This window comes from Taurulus bubalis, assembly GCF_910589615.1.
Source record: "Taurulus bubalis genome assembly, chromosome: 11".
Lineage (NCBI taxonomy): Eukaryota > Metazoa > Chordata > Actinopteri > Perciformes > Cottidae > Taurulus > Taurulus bubalis.
In genome coordinates, this window is record NC_136599.1 from 24,602,239 (window position 1) to 24,618,652 (window position 16,414).

General features: G+C 44.1%; 1 protein-coding gene across 1 annotated transcript; it reads right to left on the reverse strand.

The window, feature by feature from the left end:
• Window positions 1-1,310: 1,310 nt before the first annotated feature.
• Window positions 1,311-12,993, reverse strand: krt18a.1 (keratin 18a, tandem duplicate 1; the record flags this gene model as incomplete). The annotated part of the gene is made up of 15 exons (XM_079225885.1): window positions 12,484-12,993; window positions 10,879-10,961; window positions 10,420-10,576; window positions 8,540-8,704; window positions 8,329-8,454; window positions 7,901-8,121; window positions 7,669-7,779; window positions 4,904-5,246; window positions 4,219-4,301; window positions 3,979-4,135; window positions 3,617-3,781; window positions 3,404-3,529; window positions 3,087-3,310; window positions 2,688-2,794; window positions 1,311-1,405 (listed from the first exon to the last, which is right to left on the reverse strand). Exons 1-15 carry the CDS (start codon window positions 12,919-12,921, stop codon window positions 1,311-1,313), a joined length of 2,601 nt encoding a protein of 866 aa, XP_079082011.1. The 5' UTR covers window positions 12,922-12,993.
• Between the last annotated feature and the right edge of the window lie 3,421 nt (window positions 12,994-16,414).

The following is a 16,414-nucleotide window of genomic DNA, read 5'->3' on the forward strand; positions in this document are numbered from 1 at the left end:
ACTTAGTCCGCTCCAGCTGTTTATCTCTACTCATGATAGCTGCTGATAAACCTTCACGGGCCTCTTCTCGTTAAAGTTAAAAAAAAAACATTGGTATGTGGAGTTGTCAGATGTCAAATGTAGTCACTTTATTTGTTTTGTGGGGGGGGGGGGTTGCAATATTTATCTGAGACTCGGGTGCAGACGCTCAGGGAGGAGCACAGTAACAATCACATGCCACCTCCATTACTGATTCTAAGATCGCTGCCTTTTCTGTCTCTGTCTCTCAGTGAGACCTTTTATTGATAATGTTTCATGTTCCATTTTTAGACAGAACGAGGACTGTGGATTTTGTCCCCCATCTGTGCATAGTGTAGTCCGCTAAGGACAAACACGGGTGAAAGTCCCGTGTGAAATCAAGTCCCGTGTGAAACCACGTCAATATTGACATTGACTTTAGTTTACTTACGGAACAAACATACTTATTTTTTGTACTTTTTTTGCATAAGTAAACCTACATTTGAATTTTATTTTGAAAAGAGACACTGTATGCATGTAAAACCTGCACGCTGTCCCTGACACGTCCACAACTGGAGAGGAACCTAGAGCGTCCTAGTTTGAAGCCTAAACCACTGATCAAACGTCAGTGTTTGACTAGTTGGGCGTGAAAACCTTAAAGCTTTAACGCAGAGGTGTCAATCATACGGCAGGGGGTCCAGTCCGGCCCGCGGGATAATTGTTAAAATTGCAGAAAAGAATAATAATAACTAGCAGAGCCAGGGCTCAAACCACTGATCCTCTGACTGTAAAGCGGGCATGCTAACCATTGAGCCACAGTCACAATTGATAGGAGCACAGACATTACTAAACATATTGAGAGCCCAGGCAGGTAAGCAGTGGGCTGATGTCTGAGCTTTTGGTCTTTATGTTTCTAGTTTATTGTAGAAAGACCTTTAAAATAGGGTTTATCATCCAAAAACCTTCATCAATGATCGTGTATCTATGCGTTATTATGCTGTGATTTTACTGGTCCGGCCCACTTCAAAATCGGCAGCATGTGGCCCCTTAACTTAAATGAGTTTGACACCCCTGCTTTAACGCTTTAAAGTTTTTGGCCTCGTTGCAGCATCCACTTCTACTGGGGTTGCTGAGATTATTTGGAGATTAATGGCAAAGGAAAGTGAATCCTCAGAGGGCCTCCTCTCTCCATGCAGAGAGAAAGGTTTTGTTGAAACAGTCCTTTGTGGGGCCTGAGGAATTACAGGCATGAAGCAGAGACATGCACTTGTAGTCCCCCCCACAGTCTATCCCCCATCTGTCTCATATGTCCGTCAGATCCCTTCTTTTCTGCTCTTGCTCTGGAATTCCCTCTCTCTGGTCTTGTCTGCGCAGCCTCTGTTCTGGCTGATTGGTGGCAGAGCCAAAGCTGCAACAAAGGCCCAGAGTGTTAGGGAAGACAGCTTTACGACTTCACCCACAACAACGGACAGCGAGACTGCACACGAGGAGCCACACACACACACACACACACACACACTTTGCATAACACATAACAGCCGTCGGCAAACTGGCGCAAATTAGGAAACTTTTACTTGTTGTCAGATGCAGTTGGAAAACCAGTCTCGAAACAGATCTGGCAGAATGACTAATGGGGCTGTCTGTGGAATGTTGCAATTGAATATCTCCACAAAAAAAACATGTCGTTGTGATGATGAATAGTGGATTCATTGGTAAAGGTTGAGTTCAAGCACATACACTGTCCAAAAATGTCCAAGCCAATTATCATAATCTGTTGCTCCCCGGAACATATGATTTAGTGATGCGGCGTTTCATCCAAGACCAAAAGAAGCTGCTTCACACAGGAACCAGACTGACTGATGTGAATGTAAATAAACAGAAAGCGGAGACATAGCACTGCTTGGACACGGCATGGGAACTGGGGCCTGCAGTTCTTATCCTCGTCCCGTAAAAGGCACAGGGCAAAGAACTGCAGGTCACAATGTGAATTTCTCAGAAGCTGAGAATTTCCCGCACACACGTGTGTGTGTGTGTGTGTGTGTGTGTGTGTGTGTGTGGTGGGGGTTATGTGCATAATTTAAGTTAAAGTTGTAGAGTGATATATAATCATTTTCAATTTATATTTCTGGGTTTTATTATCTAATTCTAAAAGTCTGGAACTGATATGCGGCTTTATATTATATATGTTTAACTTAATTTCCAAACATTTGTAAAAACAAACAAACAAGAAAACATTTAGAAAAACAAGCTTATTTTCTATTAAAAAATGTTTTATTGGGTTAGATGAGAAGATTGACTGCGAGCAGCAGGTTAGCGTAGCTTAGCATAAAGACTTGAAGCCAGGGAAACAGCTACCTTTGTTTCTGTTACATCTTTTTACCCTTGGACAGACTCAGGTTAGCTGTTTCCAGTCTTCATGCTAAGCTAAGCGAACTACTGGCTGTCGCTTCATATCTGACGTACAGACACGAGAGAGGTAGCGATACTCTCTTACGACTCTTGACAAAGAAGAGAACAAACATATTACTCAAAAAGTTGATCTATCACTTTAAGGGAATTATAAATATGAAATATGCGTCTAATAATTACTAGATAGACGATAAATGCATCACTGTGATTGTAATGATTGCTTGCTCCTTAACAAAGGGGGCCCCCACAAATCAGTTTCTAATGATCAGCAACCATCGAACTGGATTTGACGTCCTTGCTCTCAGACACCACTTTGCCATCCACCAGGGTCTGAGTCACTGTCACCACTTTGGTCTGGACCACCTTTGACTCAACTGCATCCTCCAGACTGCAAGAGTGAACAAAACAGCAAAAATCATGACACGGTTATTTATTTGTGTACGGGGTTATCTGATATATCCACATGCTGAAATTTAGCAGTTGAACTGGGAACCACGGGAGGAGTATTGTATCGACGGATGGACTACTACTTTCCATATCAGCGTCGCTTTCTTTGCATGCAGCTAATTTGAATTTTTGCAAATTTGCAAAAGCCTCCCCAAGATGACCAAAGCTGCATGTTGAGCTCTCAGCAAAGATATAAACGAGCAGCTTTCCCGCCGGTTCTTTCTCATACTCACGTAAAGTTTGCCTCGCCGTCCAGCAGCCTCCGGTACTCGGCGATCTCCGCCTCCAGCTTCACCTTGATGTTGAGCAGCCTCTCGTACTCCATCGTGTTGTGCTGGATGTCGGTGCGGATGTGAGTGAGCTCCTCCTGCAGCCTCAGGATGACCGCGTTGTACTTCTCCACCTCCATGTTGTAGCGCATCTCGATGTCGCGCAGGGTGGCCTCCAGGGACGCTTTCTGTCAAGAGGCAAAGAAGGAGCACGTTCGCTTGATGCAGTAGGGGAACAGAAGGAAAATTAGGCCCTGATCACTGAGCATGAGTGTTCTTACCAGACTAAGTGCAGCCTGCATCTCAATGTCCAGTGTCTGATATGTCCTCCTAGTGTCAGATATCACAGTCGTGGCTTCCTTCAGAGCTGTTGAGGTCTCAGTCACCTGGACCTGCACCTCTGTGATCTGGACACAAGACAAAATACTAATAGTACATATAATAACAAACAGAGCTATTTAACCCGTAGACGAATCTTGGCATTGAGGAATTACCTGAGTTTCATGCCATGTTTTGAGCTCCTCCTGGTTCTTCAGGGCTATCTTCTCATACTTGGCCCTCATCTCATCCATGATCCTGGCCAGGTCCTGTCCTTTAGGAGCGTCAATATCCACACGGACACCAGCCTGGGTGATCTGGGCATGCAATTCAGCAACATCCTGTTGATGGGGGAAATAGTGAGGGAGTGAGTTCCTGAACAGGTTTAGTGGGGTTATCCGGTGCAAGGATGTTCAGGGAAAATTACAGTTGAGTATTGAGATTATTCTTCTCTTTGAATTGCTATTCCATCGTTTAGTTTGATTGGGCCAAACGCAGTAGTCGTCTACACGGATCATTTCTGACCAGTATCACTCACCGTCTGGTGGTTCTTCCTCAGGTGGATCAACTCATCCTTCAGAGACTCGATGTCGCCCTCCAGGTGCAAGCGAACAACGTTGGTGTCATCCAGAATCTTCCTCAGTCTGGTCACATCGGCCTCCACTGTCTGACGCATGGACATCTCATACTCCATCCTGACGAATCAAACCATATTTCAAACACGTTCACGCCGGATGGAGAGCTTGTTCAATTTTGGAAGAAAAGCTGAAACACTCACTTCATTCTGAAGTCTTCGGAAGCCAGGCTTGCGTTGTCGAGATCAATAGCAAGACGCGTGTTGCCCTTGAGCATGTCAAATATCTGGAGGAAATTAAATTGTTTTGGGAATTTTTAGCATGTGAAATGCAAACAAACGGCAGCAGCACTCTATCTTTCCACAATCAATTAGATGGACTGCAAACTGTAACTTTCATTTTGATGAATTGTGCCGATTAAAGTGCTGCCTTTGACAGCACGCTGTAAGTCATACAAAAACAAAGGGTGTTGTCTCTCATAGCTCGACACGGACGGGAAGATAAGAGTGTGACTAGATGTAATAAATGTTGCAAAATCAGTCAGAGAGATCCATAAACTCTCATGGACAAACCCATCATGTATAATAATAAAAAGTGCCTCAGCCTGGAATCCAACATCATGAATCGATTTCAAAGGAAGGACAGTTGATATAGAATTGAGATCGTGGTCAATTAAAAGTTCCAGTACCATAACATAGATTTGGGGCACCAGTGTGAAATTACTATTTCCTTTACTTGGGGAGATTGCATTGTCTGTAAAACCAGAACACCTAAGGAGACCCAGATTTATCACTGGCACGGTGTGGTGAAGTAGAATATAAAGAAACCTTTTTGCTTTTCAATTAATAATTTGCAACAAGCATCATTAAGATTGACTGATTGACTCACATTGGCCCTCAGCTCCATGATGGTTGCGTTGTACTTGCTGAAGTCTCTCCCCTCCAAGGGGCCTTTCTTCTCGCTGGTCTCCCTGATCTTGATCTCTAGAATGCCGTTGGCCTTCTCCAGAGTCCTCACCGTCTCAAGGTAGTTGGCCAGCCGGTCGTTCAGCTGCTGCATGGTGGTCTTCTCGTTTGTGAAGGCCAGGGTTCCAAAGCTGGACCCGGAAGACAAGGACTGGTAGTCATACCCGCCACCGAGGCTGCTGCCGTGGGCCGTGGAAATCCTGATCCCACGACCGCCTGCCCCTCCGCTGACACTGTGGGCGTAGGCCCTGTCCACCTGGAGGGGTCTGTAATTGGGTGTCGAATTGACAGCGAAACGTCTGAACTCCATCGCTGTAAGAAGTGTGCTGATCAATCAGAGGGATAAGCCGTCCTGGCGCGAAAGGGTTTGGCAGCTAAGAGGCGGAGGCGAGTCTTTGGGTCTTATATATCACTCTGACAGGAATTATTCTGTCCTGCAATTCCTCTCCTATCTTTATTACATTTGTACCTTTAGCCCGCTCGCTTTGACTTTGTTCCCAAATCACCCACTGTGAACAAATCAGTGAAAAGCTAAAATGAGGCTTGAGGCATGAGGCTGACCATGTCAGCAGATTCCATGAAAAGACTAATATAATATAATATATTCCTAATATATAACAATATTGTCAGTGTATTAAATCCCTGGTATATCGTATTCTACACACTGGGTAACATGTTGCTTCATTATACTGACTGGTTTGTATTTATTTATGTACATTTATGTTTAATAAATCATACACCTTTGTGATGCTGTTAATACTCACCTGGGTCCTCATTACAGAAAAATGTCTTAACTGCTTGTATTCTCTTAGTTTACGCTTCAAAGATAGGAAAAGTCCTATCTTCCTGTTACAGAATAAATTCATACAGTCACGGCTGTGTCCTATCCTATCTCAGACCTCTTATCTTATCTTAAGAAATCATAACTATAACTAAATGCTATTCTTCAATTGGCACTCATCCTGTTATGCCTACGTGCATGTTTAGGATATTCATCCGACTGCCTGTACCTTGGATCAGTAAGGAAACATGCTTCTGTAACACCAAAAAAAATCTAAACTGAGGTAACATAACAGATTTCAGATTTAGGAAGTTTTGCAAGCCCCCCGAGCACTAAATGTGAATGAATCTGTAGGAAATAGTTCAGAAGCAAAGCATCATGTTAAAGTAAAGTTTACTAAAACCCTACAGTTGCCAGCTGTTTATTATCTTGCCTTTGAAAAAAAGAAGGCATATAAGTGACACATTTTACAATGGTCATAAAGAGTTATAAAGACGGCCTTTTGAAATGATTGTGCAGCGGTTTATAACAGTGTGACTCTATGATCGCGCTATAAACAGCAGAATTACCCCGGTCGGGTTACAAGATAATCCAGCAGGAATGTGTACTTGCGTGTACTTCCACACAGCGATACCGTATGCGCTCGCCCACTCTGGCAAAGCAGTGAAATTGAAATGAATGTCGGTGCTGCGTTTTTTTCCGTAGGGTTTCAATGTTGCTCTGAATCCGGCAGCAAGGTATCCTTTGATGTGTTTGGTAAAGTTTTAAAGGCAGCGGTGCAGCTGAAGGCTAAGGTTTCCACAATCACACATGAACTCTGGGGCCTCGTTTAGTGTCGGGCTTGAAGTCCCCGTGAAACGGAAGTTGCAGCGTATTTAGTTTTCTGTACTGTGATGTTTTTCTCTGTGAAATGTTTGAGCCGTGTGCAGTGAAAACGGGTTTAAATAAAATCCTTTGCATTTGATTGGACCGCTAAAAAGTGGGCGGGCTTGGAACGTAGCATGATACATCGCTACAGAGCATTGCTGGACCTCCCTCAACGCTAAATGTTGGATGTAAGATTGATTAATGGATGGATGAAATGATATTACTGGTTGAAATTGGTTGGGACTAGTTTACGTAAGCATATATTGTTAAATAATAACATAATAGGACAGGGGATGTGATCTAAATAGGTTAAAAAGACATTTTTCATTCGTTTACCCATTTATTTGTAGTTTAGACCCCAGCCAAGAGTTCAGTGTTGCACACCTTTTGTTCTTTTCAATAATGAATGTATTTTTATTGGAAATGAAAGCTGTAATCATTTCTGTCACTATTTTCTGTCTTGATATGTTAAGATTTAAGACACGATCACATAATGTGATTCATCTGACGTAACTCATTTTTAGTTTCAATCAACAACACCATATTCACACCGAGATAGATTTCTCAAATGGACTTTATTGATATGTTTGAACATCACAGCGCAACAGGCAGACTTAACTGGACCAAAGGAAAACCAAAGATGATGACATATAAAGCATGTTTTGCATTCATTTGGACTCTTGTCATTACTTTGAAATATTCAATCACTTCAATTAGTTTCGCTCTGGGAGAAAAAATAAAATGAAAATCTCACAGCACTCCAATTCTGAACTTTTGTTAAGCATCTGCGGGTCAAAACACAAACTCATAAATATATCATGATGAAATAAATAAAAGATGATTCGATTTTCCTCTGATCCAGTTTAATTATTATCGGCCTGTGGAGCAGCGGCATGACCTAGGAAGTCAAACACATTGAGCGTTGGTTAGCGCTCTGAGACTAAGAAGAAAGGAGATTTATTTGGGCCAATCATATGTTAGTGTTAGGATGAGGTGACGGGGGTCGATGGGAGTGTCAGGCGGTTGTTTCCAGGATTCAAAGGTTCTTGGTTTCTGTGCTGGAGGACACCACCTTGCCGTCCACCACGGTCTGTGTGACGGTCATCACCTTGGTCTTCACTGTCTTCTGGTTCTCCAGAGCGTCCTGGAGCCTGTACGGAAAACATCAAGAACAAAAACGTCAGGTCGTTGCTGTACACAGATTCAACGGTTTTCCTTCTGAAGGGTTGGCTTTAACAACTCAGTCGTGAAAAGATTCATTCATCTACGTACGTGAAGTCTTCCCCATCCAGCAGCCGCCTGTATGTGGCGATCTCCACCTCCAGCTTCATCTTGAGGTTGAGCAGGCTCTGGTACTCCTGCGTCTGCTGCTGGATGTTGTTGCGCAGCTGCGTGAGCTCAGATTCCAGCCCCAGGAGGATGGTGTTGAGGGCCTCGATCTCCATGTTGTAGCGCATCTCCGTGTCCCTCAGCGTGCCCTCCAGAGAGGATTTCTACGAGAATGATGAAGGGGAAAGAACGGGTTAAAGATTTTCACAGTGAACCCAACTCGCTGATGGCAGCTCCATAGCGAGGGGTCACCCGAGTGTAAAGCTTGTGTCAACAGAGTCGTTGCGAGAGCCTTGAAGTGAGAGTGCTGAGTCGGCCGTCGCGGCGTGCGTTGGGGTAAATGAAGTGTGTGCTGACTGAGTGCCTCTCACCATGCTCCTCTGTGACTCCAGCTCGATCTCCATGGTTTGCACCTGTCTGCGCAGGTCGTTCACCTCCGTCTGGGACCCCTTCAGGGCCTCAGTGCTCTGGCAGACCTGGCTCTGCACTTCTGTCATCTGAAATAAGGTTTGACAGTAAGTCAAATTTTCAGAACTCACTAATGGGACTTTGCACATGGCAGTTCCCGTGTTGATCGTTTACCTGAGATTCGTGCCATGCTTTGAGTTCTTCCTGGTTCTGCAGAGCATTCTTCTCGTACTTGGCCCTTATTTCTGTCATGATCTGAGCCAGGTCCTGTCCTTTAGGGGCGTCGACATCCACGTGGACTCCTGACTGGGCGATCTGGTTACGGATCTCCATAACTTCCTACAGAAATGAATATGGATAGGGGAGTTCAGAGACAAAATCACATACTACAAAGGAGTTTAACCCAAGCTGTTTGTGCCCTGTGTAAAACCAGAAATCTACATCACTACATCCCGTACATAATGTAGCCTACTTAAGTATGTTTCATATGTTACGTGACGTTTCATCGTCACATATGTAATGTAGCTATGTCGCGTATGTCGTAGCCTATTTAACTACGTTACATATGTTACGTAACGCTACTCCATCGTGTTCGTAAGGCAGCCAACTTGACTACATTATATATATATATTATGTAACATATACATAGCTTACTTAACTACGCTTCATATCACATAGTGATGCTACATCGGTTACATATTCTAACCTACCTATGTTACATATATTACATAACAATAATACATTGCATATGTAAAGTGGCCCACTCAACTATGTTACCTATGTTGCATTAAGATACTAGGTTGCATACTCAACATCGCATATTTAAGAGTATTATCTGTATTACATAACGGTACTGCATAGCCTACTGAACTATGTTACAACATCACTACATAACAAACATACTTGTTTTATTTAACACAATCTTTTCTTGAACCTAACCCATTAATTTCTTGCAAAAACTGAAGTTTATTTTGAAAAGACAGGGATGTCACCAGTAGAAATGGTCATGTTCTAAACTGACACTAGAGGGGTACGTAGAGCGTCACAGCGTGACGTGTAGAGCCACGTTGGATACAGCACAGCTCGAATCCTGTGAATCGAGACTAGTTTTTATTGTCGCCTCTTCCCACTATAATCCCGTTATGGTTAGGTAAATATACAGTAAATCCTTCAGTAAACTAATGGTTGTGTTTTGGCTCATTTACCTAAAAGATAGTTATTTGAATTCTTTGGCATTCTCGCCGTTGCCAATTATGGACGGGGATCATTTTACTTTTTACGAGGAGGCTTCCCACACAATTCTCATAAAAGATATTTCTGATTTCTTAACGAAGCTCCCTCTTCCCACTGTCGTTTTCTCCAGCTTGCATTCAACAGCGACCTGCAGCCGGTCAAGGACGTGGCGGCTGCAGGCGCGGCGTCACACCAGGTGATGATGTTTGAGGGGATTATGGAGAGGTAAGCTAATATGTATTCAAGCCTTCTGAAGGGCGCGGCCGCTTGCTGAAATTATGTCCAGAAGTCCGTTAAACAGGTTTTTTGTTTGGATTTCATTAGACTTTGTTGAAAGTAGCACTTCAAATGTCAAGAACAAAGGCAAAATGCACAGAAGCTTTGACTTTCACTGACAAAATGTACAAAACCACAACTTAAGTTTATGTTAAAGGCACTGAAAAAATATTTTCTTCGCCAGGTTGCTATTTTTAAAACTGTTTCTTTTTTTCCAGAGATTTATGCATATCCGTTAATGTCCTTGCTTTTTTCACTGGTTTGAATTGTTTGAGTAGTAAGAATAACCATGTTCGCTGGGGAGTGGCATTGGAACGAGGCCTGAAGAGACGGGCTGTCAGTGTTTGTCGACTTCTAGATTTAGTGACTTTTTGAGCTCGTGCTGCTTTCATTGGAAAAGAGTTGGCCACACTGGGCCGTGTTTGTTAAGGTTGAATAATTATTTAAATCTGCCACTCTTGCTTGTTATCCCAGGATTACCAACCCAACCTTTAAAGTTTTGGCACATTTGAATCAACATGCGGGTTGTCTGCCATCACACTCACATTTTCGTGGTTCTTCTTGAGGTGGATGAGCTCCTCCTTCAGGGTTTCGATCTCGCTCTCCAGGTTCATGCGGCTCATGTTGGTGTCGTCGATGAGCTTCCTCAGACCGACGATGTCGGCCTCCACGGACTGGCGGATGGCCAGCTCGGACTCAAACCTGGGTCAGGGCAGAGAGGCTACCGTCAAAGCCCGGTACAGGAGTCACGGCCACTTCGTTAGACTTCGTTAACTGAATAACTTAATGACGAAAGCTACTGGATAGACCTACACTTGGTCGCCAACAGTCTTCTTTTAGGTATCTTTCCACACTTAAATATATGTGGTAAGTATTTGCTCAGCATACATTATTCGACACAGCTGTGTTTGCCACAACATTTAACGATGCGAAGGTGATGAGTTACGATCACGTTCCCCGCAGCTGTCTGACTTCGTGCTTTACAGTCGGCGGGTGGAACTTACTTCACCCTGAAGTCATCGGCCGCCAGGCGAGCGTTGTCGATGTTGAGAATCAGACGGGCGTTGTCGGTGGTGGAGTCGAACACCTGGGGCAAAAGAAGGTGGGGGATGGGGGTTAGGTTTGGTAACTGAGGACGGGCAGCATAGTCAACCAATAGTAAAGTCAACCAGCTTCTCCGACATATTCTGAGAATTTGACATAAGAAACAAATAGTATTTAAACTGCATACACTTGAGCTTAAAAATGTGGTCTTTTAAATAATTTCTTAAAACCTATTTATACAGACTGGCTTTTATTTGTTGTCGTCTTTTTTTTACTTCTTCTTATTATTTCATCAATATATTTCTAAAATACATTTGATTTCGTAGTTTAGTTTAAACTCTCTTTGTCTGTGCTGTTTGAATAAAATTGCTAATACTAATTGGTTGAATGTCTTTATTGATATAAGTAGTAAAAATGTCCGTGCAAAAAAGCACAGCGCCAGAGGGCCCATCAGAAAACCAGTTGTTTGCAGTGTTTGCTTGAGCTGTCACGGCAGATAAGGGCTGGTGAGCGGGTGGCATCCAGGTGACAAAGTCCACGGGCCAATCGGCAGCTGCCAGGCAGCACCTGTCCCGTCTCCAATGTGGAACAGGATCTATCCTGTCAGCAGCGCCCAGGCAGGTGATTTGCATGAGGAAGTTGGAGATGGTTGTGTGTGTGTGTGTGTGTGTGTGTGTGTGTGTGTTTGCATGGGTAGTTGCTTTGTGTCTGTGTTTTTTATCCCATGGGAGCTGCGGGTGGAGGGCACCAGTCGAGTGATTTTTTATTCACTCCAAAAGAGAAAATATATGAGGCAATTTGGACGTCTGTGTGTCCCAACACACACACACACGTACGCACGTACGCACGCACACACGCACGCACGCACACACTCACAGTCACACACACACACTGGAATGTTTCATTTGGAAACTGCACTGCATTTTCCGGAAAAGGGTAAATGCAGCTTTGAATAAGGAGCCTCGGCAGGCGGGGGTCACACAGTCCGGTTCTCTTTCTTTGCATTCGGCGGGGAAAAACCCAGAGTGAATCATTAACTCATTTTCCCGGATCGTGTAATGTCTTCACTTACTTTCAGTTTGGGAAAGTTAACACTTAACCCACACAGGTAAAGTGTGAAGTGAACTACGTTATCAGAAGGGTTGCTCAGAAAACAAATCGAAGGAAAGCTACACCTCGGACTATTCGATTCCCATTAGATGAGTTGTCCTCTCTCCCTTCCCTTATCACCTTCTGTTTAATGTACACACAGTAGCAGTGAGAGTGCGGCGCCATTGTCCAGCCAACAACACACCAGGGTTTGTGTTGCGTCAATGAAGCGGAAACAGGTCCGTAAAAGTCATGATGTATGTGTGGCCCTTTCTAGTCCCTGGACTCTGTTGTGTTTCTCACTGCCTTCCTGTTTTCCTGACCCCCCCCGCCCCCCTCCCCTCTGATGGTCCAACATTCCTTCACCATACTGTTTCCGGTCCCACCTCTCGCCCCGCCGCCCCCCACTGTGCCAAGCAGTACCAATGGGATCAGAACATTTCAACAAATCAACACATGCCCATTCCCGCCCTCACCTTTCTCCTCAGGTCGTCCAGGACGGCCTGGTACTTGCTGTAGTCCCTGAAGTCGGGCCCGCTCTTCTCCAGGGCCTCCTTGATCTGGATCTCCAGCTTGTGGTTGGCCTGCTCCAGGTTCCTCACCGTCTCCAGGTAGTTGCCCAGCCGGTCGTTCAGGTTCTGCATGGCGAACTTCTCGTTGCCCATGATGTCTCCGCTGTTGCCGCTCACCTGCGCGCCACCGGAGAAGCCCCCGGCCCCGGAGCCCACCGACCCCATGCCGGCTCCCAGCCCGCTGCGGACGCTGGAGGAGATGCTGACACGCGTCCCGCCGGCCCCTCCGTGGATGGTGGGGGCCCTGTAGACGGGGCCGGAGGTGCGCTGGAAAGAGCCGACGGGACTCTTGCTGCTGGTGGAGGAGCGCACGGAGTATGAGCTTTGCCTGGAGGTTTTCATTGTGGCTGGAGAGTGTGGGACTCAGGGAGAGAGACTGTGAGTAAGAGAGAGAGAGCGGCTGGGTAGGCAGAAACTCACAGACACAAGGCTGGAGCAGAAGGGAAGCTGTTACACTATTTAAACCTTGTGGGCCCTCAGGTCCGCCCCTAAGAACACTCCCCCGCACCCTGAGTCACCTCCCTTATTTCCATCGGCCTAAACCACGGAACTGCTCACAGCATGCCTTTGTCCTTCATGAGCTTCCAGGAGCCCAATTCTGAGAACTCAGTGTAATTCAATAACTTAGAACGAGACATTTTTATTATACATGAATGGTGAATATTACTTTACATCCTTTTATCTTTTTTTTTTCAACAATCCCGCCGGAGATATAAAAAAAAACACGATACACTTCTTCTTGGTTTTCTCGGACGACGATGGAGTTGTGTGACAGTGACGGTAATTATATGAGCGACCAGAAAGGTGCACTCAGCACAGAGCAGATCTCCCCCACAATTGCCCTACGCGCAAACTTAATCTTTATTACTTATGTAATATATATATAATTTTTTATTTTTTTATCTATTTGTTTATTTTGCGGGGACGATGCACACTAATCAACAGTACAACTGTAAGTGAGCCAGAGAGGCTAATTTTCATCTGCTTTTTTTTATGGCAGCCTGAAATTACAAAATTTCCAATAACATAATGCAACTAAGATTCGATGATAGACAGACAGTAAAGTATAGGCAAAACTAATTCCCATCAAAGCAAAAAGTGTACCTACAGTATAATCACATATAAAACACTGGAGGCAGATAAAATACATCAACGCTAAATACATGAAATTTGGTCTCTGCATTTAACCCATCCATAGCAACTGGGGGTTCATAGACCCAATCTCACTCTCCAGCCTTACGGACTCACGGACTTTGAGGCTCCGTGAGGGTTTAGTTCTGTCCCACTGTCACATCGTTGAGTTCTCGAGTCTCTGGCAGACATTTTGACCCCTTTATGATCCCTTTCCGTAAGTCAGCATTAGATTGACTTTGCCTAAGGGAATTACCCACAATTCATTGCAATGTGACGTTTTACACGCAGTTCCCAATGGAAGAATGGAGACGGTAAACAAAGACACGTGGGCGTTCAGCCCGATAAAATACCTTCACTACTACAACACTACGGATTAAAGATGGAACATGAAAACACATGAAATCAGAGGAATGCAAGCAGTAAATACATATAATCATATTTTTTTTACATTCATCAAACATTTCGTTTAAAATGACTTCTCATCTCGTGAGGAAGACGTTCAAATCAGTGAATAACAAGTATGAAATAAATACTAAATAAATAAAAAAAAGTTCAAGCCCTCACAGCCTCTCACACTCAGTCACTTAGCAGCTGACGTCAGTGAGTCCCTGAGGGTTCAGGGTGGAGATTGGGCCATAGTCTTGCTCAAGGAAACTTCCACATGGGAACTACGGGGAGACCAGGGATCAAACCGTGACCCTTACGGTCACAAGACGGCCACTCTACCCATGAGCCACAATAGTATATATATATTAACCGATATATTAAGCCAATGCACCGGCTCTGTGCCGCTAAACCACTGTTCAGTGCTTCACACTCCACGCTGACCGCTTTACGCTTCCTCTGAACAAAGTCTGTCCTGTTGGAAGAACAGCGAGGAGTCAGCGGACAACGACGACTTATAGCGGTCAACAAAATGTGTTTTCAAAAAGCGTTGACTGGCGAGACGACCACGAGCACACGACCGTACATGAGCACCAAGAGCGCTTGACTGAGTACAAATTACTTTATAAAAAGATGAAATAGCGGTTAAATAATGTTACCTGGGTGTGAAGCTTTACTGGGGGGAGGGAATTTGTTACAAGGTATCCCACAATCAAATATTTCAAATTGTGTCACTCACATTAGACTCATCGAAACACGCTATTGGTTGCGTCACACACCCCCGCCCGAAAAAACAACTTTACGAGAATGCGTGCAATCGGCTCTGCATGTTACCGCAAAGGATGTCGTCATCCTCTCTCGTCTCTCGTCACCCCGGCAGGGTGAGACCAGGCCATGTCACACCTGGGGGAGCGAGACGTCTCGTCAGTTGATGAAAGCATTTCAACCTATATGTGCGTCAGGTTTGTCACGAACAAACACTTTGTAGATCGTGGAAAAGGAAACATCTGCACTCCCATGCAATGGTTTTAATGGTCCATATATATTTCATCCCAGTAACTAGAAATCACCCATAAAGTACTTTAAGTTTAACTGTAAATTAAACGTGTTTTATTATTTTTATTGTGTATTATGAAAATCTGTCCAGAGATAAATGGAAAATAATGGCTTTAAACTGTCGGAAAAAGTAGCTTTAAAGATTTAAAACAGCATGTATTTAAAAAAAATATATTATTTGAAAAAACACAATGGTGTGGTCCCTTTAAAAATTTGATGTGTTAAATCAGATAGTTTTGGAGGCGTGAGGTGGCTCCAGATGTTGTGCAGACGTCGTAAGTCTGATTGTCCCCCTCCCATAAAGGATATGCTCAAACAAAGGAACAATTCCACAGTCTCCTTCGTAGAAATGTCAGAACAATGACTTTTCTAAACCGGTAAACAGATTCCAGAAGCCCCCCTGCTGGTTTTTAACACGAGCACATTCCACACAAACGGTACGTCTACTTTACACCGGCTTTGTCCTTTGAACAAGGACAGAAAACACACCTTTTCTTTTGGTTTCGGTCATTTAAAGTTAAGCCTAAGCTTGGCTTTCACCAAAGCTTGAATTTCTTTTCTTTTATTCCAGGGTACAAACCACGGAGCAACAACAAATATTTGGATATCATATTTTGTCTGCATCAACTTCTTCCCATATAGAATTCCTGCTGAATTTTTTTTGTGTTTGTCTGTAGTTGTGTTCCTTGCCTCCTGTCTTCTCTGTTTGTTTTTCTGGAAGGAACACGCAGCAGGATATTGAAGTACAAAGAGCTCCTGATGAAAAAACAAACAGCACTTGTACTGTCACAGAGCAGGCAAAAAGAATGGATTCCTGCAATTCATAGCAATCCAGTGGCCTTGAAAGAGGTAAAACGTGTGTTATATTAATAATAGTACAAACGGCAATTATGAAATCCAAGCAATTTGTAAGATCTTGTTAAAAAGGCTGGTTTGTATCTGTCTTTAAAGGGAAAGCCACAGGGAAAGAGGGAGACAGCGAGGCAGAGACAAAAGACGGATACACATCAGACATCCTGAGGTTTTTTCCCAGAACTGAGTAATCCCAAATACAGACAAAACCAGCATCAGCTTGGGTCTTTTCTTTGGTGAAGAGGGTTTTCGTTTGTCTAGGGTTGGCAGTGATGACTGTGGTGTTTTGTCTGGCCGATGGCTGCCACGCCCGGCCCACAAAACAAAGATTAAGGTACAGAGATGATCGCCCGTATAGAACAGATACAGGTGTTGAGTTTCAAACTCGAGAGTAAGATAAATGAGCGGG